The 15,885-nt window shown below is 41.8% G+C and overlaps 1 protein-coding gene across 1 annotated transcript in view; it reads left to right on the top strand.

Annotated features, from left to right (window-relative positions):
* Positions 1 to 2,021: 2,021 nt before the first annotated feature.
* The window catches only part of rgl1 (ral guanine nucleotide dissociation stimulator-like 1), a 237,719-nt gene continuing 223,855 nt past the window's right edge, over positions 2,022 to 15,885 (top strand). The window contains exon 1 of the mRNA XM_067990725.1: positions 2,022 to 2,063. Within this exon, the coding sequence (XP_067846826.1) occupies positions 2,037 to 2,063 (27 nt within the window). The 5' untranslated portion in view covers positions 2,022 to 2,036. The remainder of the gene's footprint in view (positions 2,064 to 15,885) is intronic.

The raw sequence follows: 15,885 nt of genomic DNA, 5'->3' as shown, positions 1-15,885 counted from the left end.
GAAGGGGGCGGGGGGTCAAATCGTGGATGGGAAATCCAGAAGTACGGATTTCCCGGACGTCCTTACAATTTTGACGTAAGGACATCTTTTATTTTTTTTGTCGGTTTGCCGTTGACAGGCTGGCCTCAGTCAGATGGGAGCAGAGCAAGGAAGAGGATGTGAAAAGGTAAGTCTTCAGGTGAGTCTTAGATTGTATAGATGGGGGTGGCATGAGGGGGCATGGGTGGGCACAAGGGCACCGATGGGCATGGGGGCACTGAAGGTCTGGGGGCATTGATGGATTTGGGGGTCACCGGGGGGGGGGAGTAAGCCATTGGTGGGGGGGGGGGAGATCAGTCATCGGAGGTTAGTCACTGGGGAAGTCAGTCATGGGGGGGGGATCAGGGGTCATGGTGGGGTGATCGGGTGTCAATCACCGGGGGTCAGTCACTGAGGGGGGGTGTTCGGGATCGGGGGTCATCGCGATGATCCGCGATTGTTGCGGGGCCGGTTGCAATCGCTGTGGGTGTCGCGATTGTTGGGGGGGCATCTGCGATCTTTGGGGAGGGGGTCGCTGCAGTCAGGCTTGTTGGGCTTGAGGGAAGCACTCCCTCTCCTTCAGGCCCACAAGCTGTGCCAGAAAGGCACTTCCTTTCTGTTTCGGGCCTCCTCGCCTCCTTTCACATGGCATGAAGGAGAAGGCCCGGGAATCCCGGTCCCCAGGGGTTGCAACAACAAAACCTGAAAAAATGGAAGCCCGCAGCCTCCTTGAAAGGTCTTAGTGACCAACCCACCTCCTGGGAGCGGGTTGGTCGCCTGCCCCTCGTCCCACCCCGGTGAAATCCGGAAATGGGCGGGTTGGAGGCGGGTCTCAAATTGTTGCGATTTTCAATGCCCCCTGCCCCCAACCCATACGTTCTTCACAGTTAAAATCCTGCCCATGATCACCATCTCCACAAAACCGGTGGCGTACATAGTTTACAAGTGACAGTGTCATGAATGAGTTACAGTCAGCCCACGAGTGGAAATAAAACCGTATATCATAGTGAGACGTTAGGCACACTTTGTCTGTTGGGGGAATTAAATTTTACAGGCGTCTTTTTTATTTTTGACATCTGACAGCTGGGGTAGTGAAAAAAAAAGCAACTGAAGATGTATCCAAATCACAGTGACTAACCATTGTGGCAATGTGGAAAGCATTTTCACATCCTGCTGTTGGATGTCAATTCATGGTCCCAAACCCTGGAGCTTTCATTGACAGTGTGTGGAATGAGGATGGTGCAATGTTTGGACCACAAAAAGTTTAGATCAATCCAAATATTTTTTATGCCTTGTTTCTGGTGCAGTTCCTCTTTTGCTTGTGAGGGATTTCTAAATGAGGTGTTAGAATAGTTAAGTGCATTGAATCATAGAATTATAACCACACAGGAGGAGGCCATTCGGCCCATTGTGCCTGTGCTGGCTCTTTAAAAGAGCTATTGAAGTAGTCCCACTCCCCTCCCCCTATCTGTTTCTACATAGCCCTACAATTTTTCTTCCCCCTTCAAGTATTTATCCAATTCCCGTTTAAAACGGTGATATCTATTTTTCGGCAACAATAAACGTATATACTTTCTACAAAACTAATCAACTTTAGATTTTAAAAAAATGCCCGACTTCAGGATAATTATCAAGTTCTCCTTGTAAAGAACACAACCCCTTTAAATCTCTAGACTTGTAAAAATGCAGAAACAATATGTGTTTTTCGTATAAAAGTATCTTGCAAAGAAACAAAAAACTTAAAGTGTAATCGCTTTTAAAAATATTTACTGTGGGGTTTTTTTTTGCACCTGGCCTGTCTCTTTAAGCGGGCGCTGCGCACTGCCTGGCTGGGAGTCTATTTGAGGGAGTAGAGAGGCGGGCTGTATAGAGCGGCAGAGTGGATGGAGCGGCAGGGTAGCACCTCACCGCGTATAGCAGCGACTGGGAGTTTAGTCTGCAGGCGCCGGGAGCCAGGAGGAGGAGCAAAGGGACGGGTCGTAAATGAAGGACAGAAAGGCAGCTTTTACCCGCGAGTAATGGAGTGCCTCCTTATTGACTGTCAGGTAAGTGTCCAGGGTGGTCACACTGGAAAGGGGGAAGGAGGGCAGATGAGGGGGGAGCTGCTACTCCCCTTGAATTAAGAATCCGGTATCTGCAAATGTTTGGGTTCACACTCATTTTAGATTTAACCAAAAATAAACCCCCTGTCGGGTTCTTAAAGGGACTGCTCCACAAAACACCTATTACTGACTTAGTTTCTGGTTAGAAAAAAGCACAGGTGGCAAAATTGATGCCAATGTCATTGCAACACTTAATAATTAAATTAGCTGCTGCATTGAATTTGGAAATGGTTATTTCTAAAGCTGTTTGAAGGAGATTCATTAATCACTTGTCTGCTTGACTCCCGTGTTCATTGATTGACTTCTATCTAGGACAGGATAGACAGGTGCCCTTCAGCTACACCTGAACTGCTAAGGTTTGGTTGTTGATTACTGTGTCCATCACACCTATTGATTATAGACAGTTTCCTAGAAGTAAAGGGAATTAGGGGTTATGGGGAGCAGGCAGGAAATTGGACATGAAGCTGAGTTCGGATCGGTCAATGCCCTGTGGGTGGCGGAGAGGGCCCAGGGGCTATGTGGCCGGGTCCTGCTCCGACTTCTTGTGTTCTTTAGATTTGTGGTTGGGATCAGATCAGCCATGATCTTATTGAATGGCGGAGCAGGCTCGAGGGGCTGATTGGCCTACTCCTGCTCCAATTTCTTATGTTCTTATGTTCTTTCTATGCTTTAAACAAAAACTATGTTGGCATTGTTAACACCAAATCTCACCTTGAGGCTCTTTAGGTATAATTTATCTATGTTCTGGAACTGCTGAAATATTTGCGTTTAAAATGACTTGGCAGTAATGCTAGTGTTCTATCACAAACCTGACTATAAAGTCTGACGTCATTGCATTTTGACTGATTAAAAATGCAGTTGATTCCCCCATTTAATTGTCAGTTGCAAAGGGAAAACATATTTCTTGTGAAGCTAAAATGCATATTCCAAAAAAAAGGCATAAATAAAAATAACCATGGGTTAAGGGAATTTAACAGACATCCCACAGTGGAGTTCAGTTAATATTCCTTCAGGCCTTTCAATAAATTGTTGCATTATATAATAGGGCAGTCCTTGTAATTCATTGTAAATTAAATTCTGGTAAGCACAAATTTAATCATTCAATGAGGCACAAGAATTGAATGGAACAGCCTGGCTGTTAATTGGTCTGACAGTTGCGAGGAAGGGAGCGGAGTGCTAAATGTACATGTGTCTTTCACTGAGTTGGATTAACAATTCTGGGGGGTAGGGTGAGGCATTTAACCCGCAACCCCAATCCATTAAAATGTTTGCAATGGTGCGGATCAGTCTTTATATTGTAATGAATCTGCTGACACTTACTCGCTGCCTTCTGATGGTATTTATAAATACTGGATTATTTTGATGCAGTGGGTGTATGCAGTCTTTCTGCATTGGGACATAACATGAGTAGGCCATTCAGCCCCTCAAGTCTATTCCACCATTCAATTAGACCATGGCTGATCTGTATCTTAACTCCATTTTCCCACTGTGGTTCTGTAACCCTTAATATCTAACAAAAATCTACACATCTCAGTTTTTCAATTGACCTTGTCTCAACAACTTTTAGGTGGGGGGGGGGGGGGGGAAGAGGAGAAGTGTTGCTTATTTCTGCTATCCATTATGTGAAGTAGTGCCTCCTGATATCACCCCTGAACAGCCTAGCTCTGATTTGAAAGTTATGCCCTCTTGTTCTGGACTCTCCCATCAGAGGAAATAGTTTCTCTCTCTCTACCCTATCAAATCCTTTAATCATCTTAAACACTTCAATTAGATCAGCCCTTAATCTTAAGGGAATAACTCAAGCCTCGTCTATGCAACCTGGCCTCATAATTTAACCCTTTTAGCCCCGGTATCATCCTGGTGAATCTACACTGCACCCCCTCCAAGGCCAGTATATCCTTCCTGAGGTGCAATGCCTAGAACTGAATGCAGTACTCCAGATGGGGTCTAACCAGAGCTGTGTACAGTTGTAACGTAACATATGCATCTGTTTGTGTTCCAGCCCTCTTGAGATTAAGACTAACATTCCATTAGCCTTTTAAATTCTTTTGTACCTGTCCACTGGTTTTAAGTGATTTCTGTAAATGGACCCTAAATCTCTCTGCTCCGCCACAGTTTCTAGCTTCTCACCCTTTGGAAAATATCCTGATTTTATCTTGGGTTGCAAGTGGATGACCACACACTTGCTCATGTTGAACTCCATTTGCCATAGTTTTGCTCACTCTCTTAATCTGTCCATGTACATTTGCAATTTCCTGATCCCATCTGCACTTCTTACTGCCCCTCCTAACTTAGTATCATCTGCAAACTTGGATATATAACTCTCTATTCCTTCATCCAAGTCATTCATAAATGTATTGAAAGGTTGAAGTGCCAGAACAGATCCATGGAGAACACCACTTGTCACATCTTGCCAATCAGAGTATTTGCCCTTTATCCCCACTCTCTAATCTCCTACCTCCCAACCAATTTCCAACCCAAGTCAAAAGGCTGCCTCCAATTCTGTGTGCTCTAATTTTTGCTCATAATTTCTTCTGTGGAATCTTATCAAATGCTTTCTGGCAGTCCATATAGATAACACCCATAGACATTCCCTTATCTACCTTTATTAGTGATCTCCTCAAAAAAAATTAACCTAGATTAGTCATAGATTTACCCTTAACAAAGCCATGTAGGTGTGCTCATATTTGTTCAAATGCTCAGTCACTCTATCCCTAATGACAGATTCTAGTAACTGATGTTAAATTGACAGGCCAGTAGTTACCCAATTTCTCTCTTCCCCCACTCTTATTAAATAATAGATTGAAAATTTGCTAATGCCACTCCAAAGGCAGAATCCCCAAATCGAGAGCTTTAAAAGATTGACTTGAAAATAACTTCCAAAGATGGAGTGCTACATAATTCAAATGAATTTTCTCCTAATTTAAAAGAAATCTTGCATTTTTATTGATCCTTATGTGAAAATATCCCCAAGCACTTCATAAAATGAATTACTTTGAAATGTAATAACTGTTTGTTTATATAGGCAGATGCTGAAGTTATTCTGCAGCACCTGCATCTCAAATAGCAGTGAGATGAGCAATATTCTGCTTTTTGCCTCAATGAGTAGGCTTTTTTAGCTCTTGGATCAAATTTCCCTGGAACCAATTAGAAAACACTTCCTCATTGTCCTGATTAGTACATTTGAGCCAATCAAAAAACAATTTACCACTATCCAGTGATTTCACTGTCCCTCATTGCATCTCTCAAACTGCTACTCCGTGCTCTGACTCACCATGAACAGTGCTATGGGCAATCCACCAGCATACATCAATTTAGAAACATCTATCAATATGGAATTTTTAAAAAAGCACCATGGCATTAACAGCTTATCTGTTGAAGCTTTTTCAATGGGTGACCTGACTTTCACAACTCATTCATGATATTGTAGATTAGATTGCTGAGGTCAGTGTTGGAGTATTACTAGTATTCATTTTACTAATTTTTGTGATAATGTTTTGTTAATCTACCTGTTTTGATATTTAAGAGTGCAAATTAAAAAAAAAAAGCAAAAACATAATACTCCAGATTTTGTTGGGTTGGGGGCTCTTGCAGCTTGCCCCATAAGTTAGACTTCATTCAGTTTAGGTTTTAAAAATTTTTGCCCACAAAATTGCTGGAAGTGCGAGCTGATAACGGTGCAGCGGGGGAAACGGGGTATCTGGGACCTTGGTGAATAACAGGATAAACAGTGTCTCTCCTTAACCAACGATATTAAAGGATTGAGAAATAAACAGAGGAAGGACTGAGAAGGAGGGTGAATTTGTGTCAAATCAGGTACAGAAAGAGAGGGGAAAGAAAGATTGGATTAAGAGAGAAAAAAATACGGAAAGGAAAAGTAAGAGGAAAAAATGAACTTGACATTTTTAAAATCTCCTAAAACAATTCCCAACCTTAAGGAATGAGACTTCACACTTATAATTGTTCACTCTGAGCCAGAGAGGTTGATTGGCAGGTATTAACAGTTATCATGTCGTTAAAAGGGTACTTACACTATATTACTAGACTTAACTTCTGTGATGAGTTTAATGGGCAATTAAAGTGCAAATGCAGCAACTTTATGAAACTCGCAGGGAGCTTAAGTGCGCAATCCCATTTTCGCAAAGCTAACAGTGGAGCAGCGCACATCTGCCAGCAACTTGTGGCGATTCACAATTCATGGGGTATCTCCTCTTTGCCACAAGTTGCTGACTGATTTGTGTATTAGTGGCATGTTTCATTCATAGGCCATTATGTTTTCAGCAAAATCTGGCCCAATTTGTTTGATGCAGTGCTTCAGCAAAGTTACAAGTGTAATAGACTTGTGGCAACATGTGTGTGTGAGCTGTAGATGATGCTTGCCTTTTACAGAGTAAAGTTCTATTTGTGTTTTTAAAAAGTGTATTTTTTCCAAAAAAAAAATCCATAGACATGATGTGGTCAGAAAGTATTTGAGTAACTTGAGAGCTGATGTGGTAAGTGTAGCGTGCCTAAAAAGAACAGATGATTTTGGACCTGTGGTTCCCAAAGCTTTCCACCAATGGGTTTTCCTCGCCTCATGTCTGGGTATGTTGTAGACTAATTGATGGAGATTGATTGCTATGATTCGTCAGCAACTCCATTATCATCGTATCATGTGACTACCAGGATGGTAGAAGGTGAACTAGATGGACCTTGGTCTTTTCTTCATCTAGCAATTCCTATGTTCCGATCCTGATGGCTCAGCTGACTAACGCAATGAATAACTGAGTCATACAGACTAAGAAGGTTCCAGAATCAATTTGCAGTCTGCACTAAGTTTGCTAATCTCATCCAGAGTGATAATAGGGTTCCAATAATTCCTTGCCTTCTGACTGGTTGGGGAGGGCAAGTCTGGCCATGGTCCCTGCTCCTGATTGCTATCTTGTGGCGAGAGACACGAGTTTGGGGTGGTGGTCTCTCCTTTACTTCTCTTTCTCCTCCCCCCCCCCCCCCCCCCCCCCCTCTCGGTGTGGCCTGTTAACATTCGCTGTCCTGGCTCAGACACGAATGGCCACTTTGGAGAAGCGCTGAAAAGCTACAGGTACATGGTAGCGTAGCACAGAAGGAGTCAACCCAATCGGGTGATGAAGGGAGGGAAACTAGCAGGAAAAGGAAGAAGAAAAATCCATTGGCAAAGTGTTGTAAGTTTCATGGGAAGAAAGGGTTTCTTCTACTTTTTCAAATTACTCCTCTACAGTAGGAGCGTGTTGTAATGATATGAAAATGATCTTCATGTGACTGGTGTAGATAGAAAAATAGTGATCAACAGTTGGTATAATGTTGGGACTGTCCTTGGAGGATACTTGCATTGAGGAAGTGAATTACCTTGGATGTATTCAGATGTTGGGAGGGAGGGAGGGAGGGAGGGCTGTGCAACCTGCATGTGGCACCGACAAGTCAGGGCCCCCAAGTGGATTCAGGGGAAGGACACCTCTGCTCCACTGGATCACGCAGACAAGCAATGTAGCCAGTTACTGAACACAGCCGGGGGCTCCTAGCCAGCCGGTGAGAGGTTGGTTCTTCAAAATGTAGCCGCGGCATCATAACCTTATTGGCCGCCACCTCCTTCAGAATGTTGGAGCGGGTCCCAGAATTAGCTGACGGTCAGTTCATGGGTCGTGGGGGGAGATCCACTAAAGGTAATGCGGGCATGTCCAGTTTTCATGGAACCTTACTACATCTGTGCCGGCTCTTTGAAAGAGCTATCCAATTAGTCCCACTCCCCTGCTCTTTCCTCCTTTAGTCCTGTAAATTTTTCCTTTTCAAGTATTTATCCAAATTCCTTTTGAAAGTTACTGTTGAATTTGCTTCCACCACCTTTCAGGCTGTGCATTCCAGATCATAACAACTCACTGCGTTAAAAAACAAGTTTCTCGATTCCCCTGGTTCTTTTGCCAATTATCTAAAACCTGCTTTCTCTGTTTATTGACCTTCCTACCAGTGGAAACAGTTTCTCCTTATTTACTCAATCAAAGCCCCTCATAATTTTGAACGCCTCGATCAAATCTACCCTTTCTCCTTCTCTGCTGTAAGGAGAACAATCCTAGCTTCTCGAGTTAAACTATTTTGTAGTAGTTTAAATCGACAGATACGCTAATTTTATATAGTTAGTTAGTCAGTCACTGCGGCAACAGATGACGAGCCAGTTCCATTTAATTTATTTTTGCTTTTACCAATTGTAACAAAAATCTTGGTATTGAGTATCATTGTCTAGTAAAATGTAGGGGGCCTAACCAAACCTATGCACAGGGGCCTCTGCAAGGCCAACTCCTGGCCGATCTGATGTTATCAGCGATTAGGGGCTTCCTTAATTCCACAGATGAAATATTCCATCAACCTTTACAACATACTGTTATTCAAGCCTGCTCCATTTCTTTGTTTGCAAGGGTTATTTTTTAAAAATGAGTTCTAATCACCTTTGTCCTATAAGTTGTGACCATGACCTCACAATGGTCTGACCCTTGCAGTATAAATCTGTAACCATGGAAAGTGTTTCAGTTATGACGGCAATGTGAGTAATGGAGGATAAATGCAGAGAAAAGTGTTTACTGAAGATATTAAAGTATTAAGTTTGTGAGGAAGATAAAGTGGACATTGAAAAGGCAAAGGACTGGTGGCAAATATGATGGTAAGAATGTACTGGAGTTTGCTATTGACATTAATCCATCTTGTATTCAGGTTTGACTACAGTTTTCCACCTTTGAGTTTAATTTAGGTTTGACTATAATCTGGTACTGGTCTGGTTTGTATTTAGATTTGGCTGCACTCTTCCACATATTTGGGTTCCATTTGGATTTGAACTATATCTGACACTATTCCGGTTTGGGTTTGACCGTAGTTTGGTGCTTGTCTGACTTGGTACATTGCTGAATCTTTTTGGAAACGTGTCAGCGCGGACTGGGAATGAAGTTGGTTGGCATCTTCTGGCCTGTTTTGGATTGGCGCTGTGCCTTTCCCTACTAGCTTATTGTGTATAAACTATTTAAACTTCCTGGCAAATCAAGTCTGTTGGAACAAATTGTGTTGAAGGTGGAGCAAACTGAAAATGTGCTGTTGAAATGCTGCACATTATATGGACACAGCACGATCCTTCTGAGAGGTTGTAGACTGATGGGAATAGACATAACGGGTGTGTTTTTGTTGATTCCCTGATGGAAATAAACTCAAGCTAGATGGCAGCTGGGAGTTTAATTTCATCCAGCTACTGATCCGGCATCTGCCATGAGTACAACCCAGAGTCCTGAACACGGTATGACGGGATTCAGTAGAGGAAGCAGATTACAAATAATAAGGCTGTTCCTTGCAGTGTGTGAGCTAATAAATGAGGACCTCAACCAGAGAAGTCTTGGTGGGCAGGTGCTTCTGCATTGTTGAGGTTTTTTTTTCCTCAAGTTGCAGTGGGTCAGTAGAGGAATTGGAGAAGATGGTGGATCTCCTGTGCATGCTTCCTTGGTAAGGTTGCCATCTGTGGTTGGACTTATTCCTGGAGGTTTCATAACATGAACTCCTGCCTCCAACCCCCTCGCCCAGTCAAACAGCCTTTTTTTCCCATCTCCAATATTTTTTATAACTAATAAATGCAAGTGTTCAAAGAAAATGAAAAAAAAAAACCCAGGAGAACAATTATACCGGCATTAAAAAAAAAAGTTTTTTTTTAATGCCGGTATAATTGTTCTCCTGGGTTTCTCGTAGCAGTGTCCAAGAGATTAATCTTTAATTCCTGGAGACTCCAAGACAATCCTGGAGGGCTGGCAACCCTATCCCTGGGACATACTTGTCAATAGCTGCCATGGGTTTTGTATACAAAAAGTTTTTTTTTTGGAATTAAATTGGCTGTAGAGAATTTTGGGGGGAAATGCACTAAAATAGAATATTGGTTGGGGAGTGAAAGATACTCAAGAACCAAGTCAGAACTTCTACTGGGGTGTACAAGTAATTCGAATTTATATATAAACTTTTTTCCACAAATCTTTTTGTGATGAAGCACATAGCTTAACTTTTTTTAAAAAAATAAATAAACTGAGAACATTCATTGGAAGAAAAAAATCTTTTTGGGCTAAAACCTTTAACTCACAAGGGGAAGGATGAACAGACAGTTTGGATGCAACTAAACAGAGAGGTAATTGTGTGGAAAAGACAGTGGAGGGGAAATAGGGTGGGTGGATTCGAGGGGCTGGACAGATTATTTTGGCTTAAGAAAAGCAATTGAGGGAGCCAAGAAGATAAAGTATTCTGTTCTTCAACTTTGTCATTGGTTATTTGAACCTTAATCTTTTCTGTTCCTGCACATTATGTTGGATGGGATGAAATAGAATGTTGGGGTAGGGGGTGGAGAGAAACTACTGTAAAACCAAATCTGCACCCCCTGCAGAGGTGGCCAACTGGCCATTGAGAACTGCATGCATGCCTCTGGTTGAACAGCAGCTCTTTGAATGTATGGTTCAGCTGCCCTGCCAACTCGCTCAGTACCAAATGCAAGAGGTGCATAATAATGAAGGACATGCTAAACCACAGCAAAAGAACCAACCGCCTTCTCATTCAGACTTGGCTAACCTGTACGGTAACTTCTTACCGCTGGTGTGCAGAGAAGTTAATGCCGTTCACACTACGCTTCACACAGAGGAAGGTAGGAATCTGAAATTCTGGACTTCTAAAGCTTTTTTATAATGCAGCTTTTGTTTTATTTTTTTTTTAAAAAACAGAATTTAACATGCCCCCCCTCGTTCCAGCCCCAGAATGGTAGATGGAGTAGATTTTTTTTTATAAAGAGTATAATGCATTAGTTACAATATGTTCATTTCCAATACTAGCAGTCGTCCTCTTGATTTCAGGATGAATTGCCTTGCCTGTAGGTTACAGAAAATTGAAGCCTTTGTGAAAATGTTATTTTTAAGTCGATTGTTTTCTATCTGTTGCCCTGCAGGGACAGTAAATTCCAAATGCTGCTTGATTGAAATAGAGTTAATAAGACTTTTTATTGTGTCCAATTTATGGGTATTCAACTTCGGTATTAATAACGAGTTAGGCATTCTATTCTGCTTTCCTGGTTGTGACCAAGATCCAAAATGTTGCCACTAACATCAAAGATTGTGTTTTTTTTCTTCAAATGTTTTTGTTGCATTTATGGGCTGCTTTTTACTGTTATGTCTTCCTCGTGTACACATGTCCTGAAAGTATCATTCTGTGTACAATGAGATGCAAACAGGACACATGTCAACCTGAAATCCTCAACTTGTCAAAAGTAGCTTGAAAAATGATGTACATGAGGAAGCTCTTGTGATACAAACTGCAGGTTCCAAGACTTCGAGTTTGAGAGGGGGGGTGGTGAAAAGGGAAGGATTGGGAGAATGAGGTGGAACAATGGAAATGAGAAAGGGGGAGTGACACAGACAATGAGGTGTAAGGGGAAATAGGAAGGGACTGAGAGGACATGAAGGAACAATCCAATTTAAGAAGTTACGCTGGCTAGGTTTCAAACTGTGCATTGTATGTTAGATACAGTGAGAAAATCAGTGAACATAGTATATATTTAAAATGTGGTTCCTTGGTGTACAGTTTTTAAAATCTGGCTTTGTAACTTTGAAAGGGTTGGCCACCACTGTTCTACTGTGATGTATAAATAAATAATATTGGATTTTATTGAGGCTCAGGTTTTCCAGTGTATTCTCCAAATGATTTTTATTCAGAGAAGTGGAAAAATCCTGCTGAGCTTTGCATGTCTTTTTGTCTGGTTCTCTTTGTCTCTGCCTGCACCCCCCAGCCCCTGGCTTTCTTGGATAGTCTTATAAGATTGAAACACTTAAGTTTATTGTCATGATCAAATAAAAGTTGACATGACTGTCACGAGGACATGGATTTTCTTTATCAGCTAGTTTTGCACTAATTGTGTGTGCATGTATAGTCTTAGCAGTGAAGTGTACAAAAATGGTCAGTAAAAAGGTAGCCTTTGTGTAGCATCAGCAGTGAGAAGGCAGTGGTGAGCTTGCCTGTTATCTGGCTTTTTCTGCATTCTGCCCCAGCCATTACTGCTGTACAATGATAGCTGTGCCTGACTATATATCTTTCCGCTCTTCCACGTGATCGAAGTATTTCACTTCTGCTGCCCTGCAGGGACAGGAAAACCAAATCTTCCTTGATTTGTAATGTTTACTGATTTTGTGCATCTTTGCTGCAATTGCTTGGGTGAGGAATGAGAATTGCAATATTGCAGTATGTATGTGCAATGGCAGAGACTGGCTGTTTAAAAAAACTAGTAGGAACTGAATGGAATGGAATAGCTTCCCATTTACAAAACTATGAAATGCTGCAGAAGGGTCTGTTGTATCTGTGCTTTCCAGAGGAGCTTGTATTAATAAATAGGATATCAGTAGGCTATCCAGTGCGATCAGGTTTTCTGTGGCTATGAAAATGTCTGAACTTCTGGTCCTAAAGATTGCATCAACCTCTTCTGGAAAGCTTTAGCAGCTGGGGTGTAATCAAATATATTCACACTTTGTGCTGTTTGGTTATGGTGTTGAGTTTTAATCTTAAATGTGGTTTAAAAACAAAATCATGTTATTTGAACTGATAATGCACATGTAATGGGTGACTTGGGTTTTCTTGTATTATGTAATGATTTCTTGTATTATGTGCTTTTTAATATCTAAACTATCCTCTGAAATGTACAAACTGAGAGAATCTAGAGTACAGAATGTTGATATAACCAATGTGTGCCTGTAAATTGATAAATTGTGGAGGTGAAATATCTGTCCAACAACAAAAGATAAAAATAATCAGTGAACCGTTAATGGGTAAGCCTACAGACAAATGGTCGGAAGTATTTAAAGAAGTATTTGGTACAAAACAAAGCCAGTACTTATCCCTAATAGGCAAAAGCTCCACTTGTGCAGTTAAGCAACCATGGTCAATAAATGAGGTAAGAGACAGAGTATGAAGCTAAAAGAAAAGGCTTGAACAAATAAAAGGCAAAGCAGAAATTCAGTGGACTGGGAAATCTATAAAAGACCAACAAAGGGATACAAAGAAAGTAAATGTCAGCCTTGGCTCAGTGGTAGCATCTTTGCCGCTGAGTTAGGAGGTCATGGGCTCAAGGGATTTGAGCACATAATCTCGGCTGACACTTTAGTGCAGTTCTGTGGGAGTGCTGCACTTTGAGGTGCAGTCTTTTGGATGATATGTTAAACCAAGGCCCCATTTGCCCCCTCTACTGGACGGAAAAATCTTATTGCACAATTTCGAACCAGAACTGGAGAGTTCTCCCCAGTGTCCTGGCCAATATTTATTCCTCAACGCACATCACTTTTTAAAAAAAAAACAGATTATCTGGTCATTATCTCATTGCAGTTTGTGGGACCTTGCTGTGTGCAAATTGGCTGCTACATTTCCTACTTCACAACAGTGATTACACTTCAAAAGTACTTGATTGGCTGTATATCACTTAGGGACATCCTGAGGTTGTGAATGGTGTTATATAAATGCAAGTCTTTCAAAGAGATGAGGTGCAAAAAGAGGATATGAAAAAAAATTGGGATATGAAAGTCAACAATAAAGGTTTTGATAAATATATTGAGAAAGAAAGTGGTAAGGGAGAATGTGGGCCCATTAAAGACAGATGCAGGTGGGACTATAATGGTCAATAAGGAAATGGAAAACTTGTTAATTGAATATTTTATTAGATTTCATAGGGGAAGAGGGCACAATACCAGCTGTACAAGGAAACCTAAAAATAAGCCAACCTATTGGATATGATACAAATAATAAAATGGTAATGTAGAAAATAATGGAACTCAAGATAGACAAATCTCCAGGTTGTTAAAAGAAATAGGTGAGGAAATTGCAGATGTGTTGCTTATAATTTCCAAAGCTCTCGCTTCTGGAATTGTGCCATTCAATTGGAAAATTGCAAATGTCACTCCATTATGTATCATTTAAGAGAGTGAGAAACCAGGAAACTACAGACCTGTCGGTTTAAATTAGTTGTGGGGAAGTTACTGGAATCTATCAGACAGTGAGCACTTGGACAAGTATGAGCTGATGAGTGTCGGCATGGTTTTGTGAAGTTATGTCCGACTAATCTAGTTGAATTTTTTGAGTCACTAACGTTGTGGCTAGGGGAGTATCTATATGGACATAAGAATACAAAATGGGAGGAACCTGTTCTCCAATTGTATAGAGCCTTGGTCAGACCCCATCTGGAGTACTGCATTCAGTTTTGGGCACTGCACCTCAGGAAGGATATATTTGCCTTGGAGGTGATAGTGTAATTCATCAGAATGATATTGGGGCTTAGTTATGTTATGAGGATAGGTTGCATAAACTTGACTTGTATTCCCTTATGTTTTAGAGGGTTGAAGGGTGATCTAATTGAAGTGTTTAAAATGATAAGGGGATTTGATAGGGTAGATACAGAGTAACTGTTTCCCCTCATGGGGAATCCAGAACAAGGAGACACGGTCTGAAAATTAGAGCTAGGTCATTAAGGTGTCAAATAAGGATGCAATTGTTCAGAGGGTAGTGGAAATCTGGAACTCTCCTTCTCCCAAAAGGCTGTGGATGCTGGGACAATTGAAATTGTCAAGACTGAAATAGGTAGATTTTTGTTGGGTAAGGGAGATATTGATCCAAGGCAGTAAATGGACATGAGGCACAATCGTAATCTGATTGAATAGCGGAACAAGCTCGAGAGCCTGAATAGCCTACTCCTGTTCCTATGAATGCAAGTACAAAAGTTTAAGTCTTGAGGTTTGCAGTAAACTCAGAATATAAAAGGAGAAGGGTAAGGGTTTTCAGGGTGATAGCTCAAGCACTGAGATTGGTACTAAATTTGCCGCTTGATAAATTAAGTACCTAATGTAAATAATTTTAGAAGGATCTTTCATTCAATACTGTGACAGGATGTTGGGCTTATTTCCTGTAGATTCCAGACTTGATTGTCCAGCAACAACTTGCATTTATATAACGCCTTGAATGTGATAAATTGTCCCAAGGTGCTTTGCAGGAGCGATTTATCAATCAAAATTTGACACTGAGCCACAAGGAAGTATTAGGACAGGTGACAAAGCTTGGTCAGAGGTAGGTTTTAAGGAGCGTCTTAAAGGAGGAGAGAGAAGTGGAGAGGTTTAGGGAGGGAATTCCAGAGCTTCGGGCCGAGGCAGCTGAAGGCACGGCTGTCAATGGTGGAGCAATTAAAATCGGAGATGTGCAAGAAGCAAGAATTGAGGAGCGCAGAGATTTCAGAAGGTTGTAGGGCTGGAGGAGGTTAGAGATAGGGATGGGGCTAGACCGTAAAGGGATTTGAAACCAGGATGAGAATTTTTAAATCAAGGTGTACCCAGACTGGGAGCTAATGTGGGTCAGCGAGCACAGGAGTGATGGGTGAATGGGACTTGCTGCGCGTTAGGATACGGGCAGCAGAGTTTGGATGAGCTCAAGTTTATGGAGGGTGGAAGATGGAAGGCCGGCCAGGAGAGCATTGGAAAAGTCCAATCTGGAGGTAACAAAGGCATGGATGAAGGTTTGAGCAGCAGATGAGCTGAGGCAGGGGTGTTAGGGAGGTGGAAGTAGGCAGTCTTGGTGATGGAGCAGATATGTGGTTGGAAGCTCATCTCAGTCAAACATGATGCCAAGATTGCGAACAGTCTGGTTCAGCCTCAGGCAGTGGCCAGGGAGAGGGATGGAGTTGATAGCCAGGGAACAGAGTTTGTGTTGAGGACCGCAGACAATGGCA

This window comes from Heptranchias perlo, chromosome 9, assembly GCF_035084215.1.
Source record: "Heptranchias perlo isolate sHepPer1 chromosome 9, sHepPer1.hap1, whole genome shotgun sequence".
In the NCBI taxonomy this organism is placed as follows: domain Eukaryota; kingdom Metazoa; phylum Chordata; class Chondrichthyes; order Hexanchiformes; family Hexanchidae; genus Heptranchias; species Heptranchias perlo.
Note: the sequence above shows the minus strand (reverse complement) of the source record. Positions and strands in the feature narration are given on the sequence as shown.